The sequence below is a fragment of the Lepeophtheirus salmonis genome, chromosome 12 (assembly GCF_016086655.4).
Source record: "Lepeophtheirus salmonis chromosome 12, UVic_Lsal_1.4, whole genome shotgun sequence".
Lineage (NCBI taxonomy): Eukaryota > Metazoa > Arthropoda > Copepoda > Siphonostomatoida > Caligidae > Lepeophtheirus > Lepeophtheirus salmonis.
The window spans coordinates 3,462,621-3,473,120 of NC_052142.2; the positions used below are offsets into that span (position 1 = coordinate 3,462,621).

At 27.7% G+C, this 10,500-nt stretch overlaps 1 protein-coding gene across 22 annotated transcripts in view; it reads right to left on the minus strand.

The window, feature by feature from the left end:
* The window catches only part of LOC121127038 (neprilysin-4), a 61,498-nt gene extending 51,029 nt beyond the window's left edge, over positions 1-10,469 (minus strand). For 7 of the 22 annotated variants that reach the window (XM_040722399.2, XM_040722405.2, XM_040722406.2 and 4 more), the window contains exons 1-10: positions 8,157-10,469; positions 7,794-7,947; positions 6,813-7,126; positions 6,168-6,533; positions 5,776-6,118; positions 5,322-5,704; positions 5,054-5,265; positions 4,763-4,985; positions 4,519-4,695; positions 4,285-4,447 (exon numbers count right to left, since the gene is read on the minus strand). In XM_040722399.2, coding sequence (XP_040578333.1) covers positions 4,285-4,447; positions 4,519-4,695; positions 4,763-4,985; positions 5,054-5,265; positions 5,322-5,704; positions 5,776-6,118; positions 6,168-6,533; positions 6,813-7,126; positions 7,794-7,938 — 2,326 coding nt within the window. In that variant the 5' untranslated portion in view covers positions 7,939-7,947; positions 8,157-10,469. Of the gene's footprint in view, positions 1-3,765; positions 4,040-4,284; positions 4,448-4,518; positions 4,696-4,762; positions 4,986-5,053; positions 5,266-5,321; positions 5,705-5,775; positions 6,119-6,167; positions 6,534-6,737; positions 7,127-7,793; positions 7,948-8,034 lie in introns of those variants that run through there. The other 15 variants (XM_040722400.2, XM_071892204.1, XM_071892205.1 and 12 more) reach the window with 9 other exon arrangements.
* Positions 10,470-10,500: the final 31 nt, after the last annotated feature.

Genomic DNA, 10,500 nt, shown 5'->3' on the forward strand with positions numbered 1-10,500 from the left:
GAATAATAGCTTAATAGGTAATATCGATGCATTTTTTTAATTAGTGGTATCCTCTGTAGGCGCAATCCTCATCCTATTTTTTACTGTAGTATCGGAATACATGGCTTGAACACGGTCTTTTATTCACCAATCTTCTAGAGTTTCGACAACAGCAGTTGTCATATTTCTTCCTATGGCAGATTTAACTTTTCAGGTAGTTATAAGCTTAGACTTTACTCCACCCCATGGAATAATGGGTCTCCAAATTTACATCATCAAAAATATCAGGGACGAGCCTTTGTCCCAACCTAATGTGAGCAGTATGTGGCATTCAAATGATTGTGTGATGTGTTGTGTAATTTTCTACCGCACTGCAATTCATTTTTTCCATATAGTGCTTCTAGTTATAAGAATCTTATTAATTTTGCAAACAAAGTGACGCTGTAGTAGCTCTTACTATTATAAATTCTTTTTAATCTACTGCTATAGATAATGTCTAGGCGTTCCTATTAATTATGTAATTGGCAATTGTATTTTTTTTTTTAATTTGTTACTAGTAGAAGTAAAGTGTTATACTGTAGTTGCTTTAACTTTTCTAGACAGTTTTTTCAGTTTGACGTCCATAAGTTTATTCTCAAGATCGTTTTTTAGCCTTAAACCACAGGTGCTTTGTAAACCTATCTTCCTTTTTCTCGTTGAGCTTCTATAAAAAGCCATGTCTTCAGCAAATGCCGTCTTTTCAAGAGCTGCAGCATCTGCTATATCAAATAATTCATTGAAACGTTCTTTGAATAAGTTTCTTTTTATATTTGCGTCGATGAATGCCTGTTTTTCTATTTTTGTACTCTTTCGTAATTTAAATATTATTTATCACCACAATCAGCAACAGGTAAATGTCTTATATTCTAGAACCACGTGACTTCATAGCAAACAGCTTGACTGCATTCTTCAATATTTCCTCTGGTGTAAATAATAAAAAATTAGATAAAATATTCTTTCTATTAACTAAAAAGTATGTCCTATTAACCGTAATGCTGTCAACTTTCGCATGCAACCTGAAGTTGCCATAATTGATGACTGTTTATTTTATATTTCACATCCAGAGCATTTGATCTTAATATAAACGTAAAGAAGATGCTTCTAACTTCATCATCGATCTAAATATGCTCTTAATTGGAACTCCGTATTCTACAGGCGACAGCAGGATAAAAATTCATCGGAGAAAAACTACCAGGCTTCATAAGAGAGCAGAGTCGATTCCTTTCTAGGGTACATAATTTTAGAATTGCAAGAATGAGGAGAGCCATTCACAATGAGTAGGGAATTTCAATATTGCAAATATAATAAGTAATTACTTCATTGGAATTTGGACGAAGCGCAGTATTATATTGACATTATCTGATTGTGATATTTATAATAATTATTAAGTTGTATGACGTCATTATCGTTACTTTAGAATGGTAAAAATTATTAAAATAATATTTCATATTTGTTAGTACACCCAATAAAAAATAGGATATGAATATTTTTTAAATTGGTAAAATTTTTTTAAATCACATGTAGTATTTTTCTATAATATCATTTCTTTGCATGAAAAATGAAATATGTTGAGTTCAGAACAAGATACAGAATCAATACAAAAACACATTTAGCATCATTAAAACTCTTTTACACCAGTTTTGTTCATCGTACTTCAATTTGGGGATTGTCTTAATAAGGAAAAATAACTCTGAACGATTATAGTTCAAAATTACTTTGAGATTTCGCAAATATTTGTTGTTATCGTTAAGGTAATTTTGAACTTTAAACACAATTACTTGATTCTCATAAAATGAATATGATTCTACAATGAAAAATATCTAATAATAAGAATAATATCCTAAAAATATTTAAAAGAATATGAAATGAAAAGGAAAAATATTAATAAATTATAGATTTCAGGATTACCTATTGAGTTGGATTTATTGGAGTTCGAAAATCTATGTTTTCTTTCATTTTCCTTCATTTTTCTTATTCTTAGTCCAAGCCACCCTTGGTAGTAGTAGATTGACTTTTTAATATTATTACATTCCAAACTCTTCTAAGCCTCACCCACCAAATACCCCCCCCACCCCCACCCCAAAAAAAAACCTTAAAAATTCGCCCTGTCAAAATAAATAATTAAATGTGATTTGAAATGTGTCTGGTATGGGAGAGAAACATGCACAATTTCATGCTCCTCCAAAAATATTTTGTTATCGTAATTTCACTTCAACAAACAAAACCCATTTTAAATCAAAAAGACACTTCATTTTCAAATTGTGGATGTTTGAAGATTATAATATGCAAAAGTTATTAGAAATATATAGTCTATACACAAATTAAATGAGTGTATTTTACTTTACGGTTCAGTTTCAAAAATTATACTATCTTATCTTAAATATTTGTTTGTTTTTGGGGCAATATATGTTTTAAACAATATTAACACAAAAACAAACACACAAATTAAAAGTATGAAAAACTGAAACTCAAATGCAAAATTAGGTAGAACGTATTATATATAGGCTTATTCAATTTATTAAATAATAAAGTTTTAGAAGGTATAAGGACTTTTTTTTATCTTATATTTATTTCTATAAAAATCACTTTTTTTTAGCATTGGATAAAATGGAGATAATATAAGTAAATAAAATTAATATAGAACTATATTTATAATGTCATTTCCATTCCTACAAAAAAGACACATTTTAAATCACATAACTTTTTCATTTTGAAAGGGATAATTGTTGAAGTTTGAAGATTATAATATGCAAATTTTTTTAATTTAAATCGCCCATAAACACATGATAGATGTTGTAACTCACGTTTAGGTATGGATATTACACTCACTGACATTTATAAATTTTTGGCATCCCTAATAATTAATATCACAACGAGCTTTTCTTTTCTTCGTCTAAACTTACAAGATATGTTTAGACGACGAAAAGAAAAGCTCCTTGTGATATTGTCACATTTGAACAGGTTATCAGATCTATTATGTACACCCACGTATAAGTTTATAGACAATTAATTTATTAAAACTTTGCTCATTAATCTTCAAACTTCAGAAAATATATCCCATAAAAATGAAGAGGTTATATGATTTAAAATGTGTCTTGTTTGTAGGAGTGAAAATGCCATAATAAATTAAACATTGGAAGTACAAAAAAACTAATTTTCCTTTTCTCGCCCCAAAACAAGATTAATTTTAAATGACAGAACCTCTTTATTTTGAAAGGGAAAGTTGTTAAAGTTTGAAGATTATCATATGCAATGTTCTTAGAAATAAAGTTTGTTTCCACACATGCTAAAGTGTGTAAAGTTAACATGTTTGTAATGAAAAAACTACGTTTAAAAATTAGAAAAAGGAAAAACGGGTGTTCAATACGTTTTTTTTTCTTCGGTTGTTCATTATTTAATAGGTCGTCGTGGTGTTAACTTCTCCCTTTGAAGTCAACATTCTTGCCTATCTTTGGTATAATTGTTTATAAAAAATACATAATAAAATAAATATATATGAATTTTAATATAATTATAATATTTTTCCTGCACTACTGCTATTTTAAATGTAGAAAGTTATGCTCTTTATAGCAGTAATTCGTTTTCTTCCATAAAAATCATATAACAGGTAGCCGATATTAACAAAAATGTAAATTTAGTTAAAAATATATGTATCACTCACTACTCTCCTAGTACTCTTTTTTTTCCTTACAAAAATGTCAACTCTTTAGATTTGGTAACCTTCCTTTACGCAACGTATTTTATAAATTTATTTCCTCCTTGTTTTTATTCAATTAAATATGGAAATACAAAGGAAAAAAACTGCGTTAGAAAATAGTAAGAAACACATCGTGCAGCACTGTGATATAAAGATACCAAAACCAAGACACTGAAATGACTCATAGCTAGAGTATATTGGCTTCTTATTAATTCATTTATCTGTATTTAAGATATATTGAATCGAGGAAAAATTTTTATAAATCATATGTAATACTATCATAAAATCAATCAATATTTTCAATAACTTGAATTGTTGAGATACCTATATAAATACATTTACATATTATTGTTGTAAATGAGAGATATAAAAATAATTTAACCTTCATATCAAAATTAGTACACAAATTTCATATTATGGTTCTGGCTATCAATTTTTATTAATTGTGATAAAAACATATTAATAATAATAGCTGTGTTAAAAAATAAATTAATATTGAATTAAAAATATCATGAGGTTATGTTAAAATATAGATATCAAAAATGATCAAGAATAAAAATATGACCTACTTATTTGATTTTTATTTCGCGAATAAAATGCATTGACAACAGCCGGTGTTATTGTCCATACAGTTCGGTCCACTTTTTGCTCAAAATTTTGCATTTCCTTCATAGTCCGACTTCTTAAATTACTTAGAACATTGTCAAAAAATCCGTCTTTATTGTAATTCAACTAATTACGTAGGTGAAATTAATTGTTTTTTAATTGGTAGTTATTTTATAAAATTAATATGTAAAACTTACACCATCAACTTCTTCTTGCAATTGATCATCGTTTAAAATAAAATCTGGGTAGCCAATATTATGGAATATTTCCTTAATTTTTTCATCAGCTAACTTTTTAGTGGTGTTTGTTAACCATTCTCTTGTTCGAACAAGTTTACGAAAAATCGTCTGAACTTCATTTGTCAATAACTCCATCTATTAAAATGAAGAAGTAAAGATAAAATTTTATATGTTCCTATCCAATTATGTAGTTCATATTTACATCTTTTTTGCTTTGCCGATCAAAGTATTTTTTCACAAAGGAGGCTCCCACTGAATATCCTAAATTCCCATTTACATAAGCTACACAATATTTCCATCTTGGGGGTGTTTCTACTCTTCCACTTAATTTTAGATATATGTCCTTTTGAACTCTTTGAAAACGAGAATCTAAATTATTGATGCGATGTCGAATGAATCTCCATAAAATGTAATTCCCTATGGTTCTACAAACTCAAACACATAATCAAAATATGTTACAATATTAAAAAAAATTATGGATACATGAATGTACCTCTTATTAGTTTTTTCAATAATGGTGGTTAATTTTTTCAAGTACGGTAGAGAATACATTACTACGTGCTCAGAACTTTGTAATTTTCTAGGGAAAAGGTCCTTTAAGTAGGCAGAAAAATTAAACTTTGGAACGGAAATTGATAATTCACCTAATGTCATTTTCTGATACATTTGCGAAAAGTTACGCCTTTGATGAGGTGGAATCATTATCTGAAAAATTATAAATAAACATTCACATGATAATATAATACAATAAAAACAATTACATTTGCTAATTCCATTTCAAAATGAATTAAATTCATCATTTCCTCCATTGCTCTACTTTTATTAGCACCTAAAAGCGTTGCTACATCTACAAGAAACTTATAATATGTTTGAATTATAGGATGAATTATTCCTAGTTTATAATATTCGAAGCTAGGAAGGTGCAAGTCACTTTGATCAAATTGTACTATATTATTTTCAGACTTTTCACCATCTGGACCTATCCAAACTGCTACAAGAATATCGTTATTAAATAATCTTAACTTTGCTATCGTTTCAATCCAATCAAATTTATCAGAGTTCCAATTTTCATCTAAAACTGGCCAACCACCTAAATTTTTGAGCAGCTGTAATAGTGGGTAATGTCTTAATTTCTCGATTTGATCTGAAATAAATTATTGAATGTAATTTAATTGATTTTTTTATTTCAAAAGGTGTCGATATAATTATTCTCACCAGTATTCATACATGATGAGTATAAAGTTTTTATCGCTCTAGTTGAATTATTATCCGATGGTTGGATAGGATTATTGAGAATGTTAACAAGTTTAACGTCCAGATCTTCTCGAAGAATTTCAAAAATATCCCATGAACCTCGATCTCTAGGAATTGTATGATGTTTGTGCCAATTTCCACAAGCATATTCATAAAAGTCTTGGCAAGGATCAATTGTAATGTTCATATAACATCGCATCAAAGAAGCTTGCTTTTTAAGAACAACTGTTTTGGAATCATTCGGGAAAATCCTAAAGTCTCTGATATTTTCACACAGATCAACTGGTTGGAATACCTTTGCATCCTGAATATTTTTTTTATTTTTTGACTTATAAGTAAAATTATTTGCTTACCACTTTAGGAACAACTACTCTAGATAAAGAGTTTTTATTGTAATATATCTCTTTATCTGCTTGATGGTCAGACTCTTCTAATTGCTTAACAACTTCTATCAATAAACTTAATATTGTATTCTCTGAGCTTGGATTTGACAATGTTTGATTCAGGGCATTTAGAAGATTTGGATCTAAAGATGTCCTCCTTTGAAGAGAATGTAATTTTTTTCGAAGTAATGTCACTGTAGACTCCAAGCTATCATTATCAAATTTATTTTCGTCGTACTTATCTAACGTTCCATTATAGTTGATGGTATGGTTCATACTTGAAATCACAATGTTTGATGAAGTTTTCAACGATACTTTTGTTAGATTTTTATTAGCCTAGAGGTAAAAAATTGGGTGTTTTCATGTTTACTATAAAATTTAGCAAGTTTAATAACATATATACTAAAGTCGTTTATTATTAGACGAATTTTCAATAGACAAAAAATGTAACTCAAAATCCATTCGTTTCATTTCTATTACCATCTTTTGTACAAAAAAAAATGGTATTAATTGTAAATCATGATTAAAATGTATACTTACACTTGCTAAACAATGAATTAAAATATATGTATCCTATGATAATAGAGTAAAGAAAATTATTTATTGATAACGTACATTTTTCATATTTTCAACCATATATAGTGATGGATATAATAATTTAGTACTTTCAATAGGAAAATCATTAGATTTTGGAATTATAGCCAAAGACGTGTTTAGAGTAATTTCACTAATAGATTTTTTAATTCGTGATGAAATCGGGGAGAAAAATTGGAAAATACGACCATTACGTCCTATTTTATCCGAGTGAATATGTCCTAAAATTTGACGAATCACATGATAGTTATTGTTAATCTCAAACGGAACGTAACAATCAACCCAAAAATCAGTTTTATACAGATGATTGTCGACGTATTCGTTGTAATGTAGCGCTATAATAATGATAAAAGATGAAATTTTCTAATAAAAATGTTCATGTTAAATACATGCTTAGATATTTATTTGTATCTTTGAATAATAAATACATTGATATTTTACCACAAACTTTTAAGTTTAAAAAAATAATAATATCAATTGCTTAATTTGTTATGTATTAATTAACATTTAAAGATTTAAATTAAATATTTATTGGAAATAAATTCGATATTATAAAACATAACATTAATTGTTAAAATCATTATACACAAATTAATTTTTTTCTTTTAGATTAACTGCTATTTTGTTCTATAAATTAAAGAATAAGATATTATTCTTAAAATTAATATAATAACAGTTTTCTTAAAATAGATTAACTATTTGTTTACCCGACAAGAATTCTAAAATAGTTAAGTTTATTCTAAACCAATATAACGACAAATATACATAGGTTCACATAGGGTGACGACTTTTGGTGAGAAAAAGTATGGGTAAGGCAAAAAGAAAAAGAACAATAGGTACGAATACATAAATTAAACTTATCCTTGCTGTTTATTATTTATAGTAAATAAGTAGTAGCTCATTGGTTGAAATAAAGGAACCAGATAACAAGTGCAGGAGTGCTCACTCATCTCAACAAAAGTCGCAACACTAAATATATATTTATTCCTAAGAATGTATTACCTTCTTGGCTTGCCATAAAAGGTAAGTAGAATGAGCTACCGTTCCTTTCAATGTAGTAATTTAGTCCCATAATTATGGCACCTCCAAAGACCATGAGAATGAGAACACCTTTCACAATGTAGAATATTTTATATTTAGATGCCATGACATAGAACTTTTCCCCGAAAAAAAATGGAATTATAATATGAAAATATATTAGATGTATTACTAGACAAATAAAACATAAAATGTAATTTTTTACTTGTATTTCAAGTTGTTATGGCAAACGATATATTAATTCCAACTTATTTTTATAATGTATAATATTAATATCGTTCCATTTAATTTTAAATATAATTGATAAAGTTCCAAAAAATTACTCACTAAGATTTATTTAAGTTATTTATATGTCCATAGTATAATTGAATACTTATTCATGATCAAATGTTATCCATTATACTGTGTTTCTGTTTAAGATTGATTTAAATACTATACTTTAACTTTTTTTTTTTAATATAAATTTTCATTTTAAGTGATAGGAAGAGGAGAACAAGAGTTTGAGCATATAAAAAGGAATTGTTATGTCATCTTACAAAAAGGAAGTTCTTACACATAAATTGATAATATATATTAAACTATTTGTGCGTTGGTGAATTACTATATGCTATAACAAAATATATAAAATTATCACTAAAACTTAAAATAATTTGAAAGGTTTATTTATTAAATTACATATAACTGGAATATAAATTTTAATTTCTTATAAAAAATTAAATTAAACTATAATAGGAAAAGAAATATAACAATAATAAAAAGATTTTTGTTGAATTTATACATTACTAATTTTTGTACTTTTTTAAATTGACCAGCTAAATAAAATTTTTGAGTGAAATTATTATTGTCATTAATTTTGTCTCTCGGTCATTTAAATATAAATTTAAGTATTATTTACATTTAAAAACTAGTGGATCAATACAATAGTTTTTGAAAACCATTTTTAGGAATATAGTAAATAATGTGCTTATTTGATATGAAACGAAACAGAATCAATATTTTATCGATATGTCTACTAGAGGTGTAGATGGTCAAACCGTTGGTAATGAAGGTCAAACATTCTGATCAGTAACCGTGAAAGATCTTGATCGTCTTTTTGTGATCATTTCAATCAAATCATAATATTACAGATTAATTATTAAATTAATTCAGTAATGGGTGTCAAAAATTAGTTAATTACTAAAAAAATGAAATAACATTTCTTTAAATAATAATTTTCGAACAAAAATTAACTATGCATCAAGATAAGTAGATATACAAGGCTAAAACATAATGCGTGTACAACTGATGTTTGACTTCCAGCATATTTTTTAATATTGATGTAATAGTGTATGACGGGTTGCGTGTTTTGTCAAAATCTGTCTTCTTACCTAGCAGTCGGTAAGATACATCAAATTGAAAATACTAGCAATATTAACGTTATAAACTACAATTGGTTGCGTGTTTTGTTACAATCTGCCTATCTTGCCCAGCAGTCGGTACGATACATCAAATTCAAAATTCTAGCAAGCCCAATTACGTGATGGTGTAACCTTGTATTTCTATAAGCTTTGCTATGTATATCATTCGGGTCTATATTTTTTTTAAATGATGATGTCGTATTGAAGTTTATTATATTAATATGCTTAGTAGGCATAATTTTATTAGTATCACACTTTGTGTGTCATTGCTCTTATTATTATGTATTCATAGTATCTTGTATGTATTACAAACGAGTAAATGAACATAGACTCATTCATATATATACTATCAAAGTAACAAGTCGTGTTTCATCTTATAATCTTTAAGGATTATTCAGTACTACGTATTTGTAATTATAATTATCAACCATGGCGCAGTCGGTAAGTTAACAAATTAAGTAATTAAGTTAAAGTTAGTCATATCCATAATATCTTGAAAATAACAAATAAGGAAGATCAATATAATTGAGAGAATCCATATTAAACGTGGATGGTGAGAGGTTGCATACATTTGGAAAAGTTCCGTTAACAAGTAGATACATTAAGACAAGTATATTGTGTGGAGTGTATATCTTAGTGCATTTGAATTTTTTATTAATTAAAGATGACAACCAAAACCAAGAACAGCTATTCAGGAATGAAAGGTGTTCTCACTAAAACTATTACAAGTCTTAAAACTCATATAAATCTGAACAAAGATAATTCATTTAGTATCCAAGAATTACAGGATGCTACTAAACACTGTGATTATACATATAAATGTGTTGAGAATGGTGCTAAAGCCTAGATGGATTATAGTGGAGAAGAAAACGATAAAATTATTCAATTAGATCTCGAGGAACAATTTCAAATGTATCACGAAGTTGTTGCCAAGGGAAGAGTGGTTCCGATTAAAGCCATGGAAGCTATTCGTCCGGTTCTTCTCAGTCTACTTTTCTATCTACTCCAGCCGTTGATGGGTCCAAAATTTGTAGACCAAACAATTATCTCAAGCCCAAACCCTTACAAAAATGTTACTCAGTAGAGCAAATGAAGAATTGGTTGAGTAGATTCATGTCATACTATTCTACTAGTAATATGAAAATTATTCCAATTCAAGATCAATATGCCTACTTCCGTAGTCGTTTGTCTATTGATTTGGAAAAAGCTATTGCCTCAAAAATTTTGTCAGATACGCCGATATTTGGCAAAGATAACAATAGTTGTAAGCAACT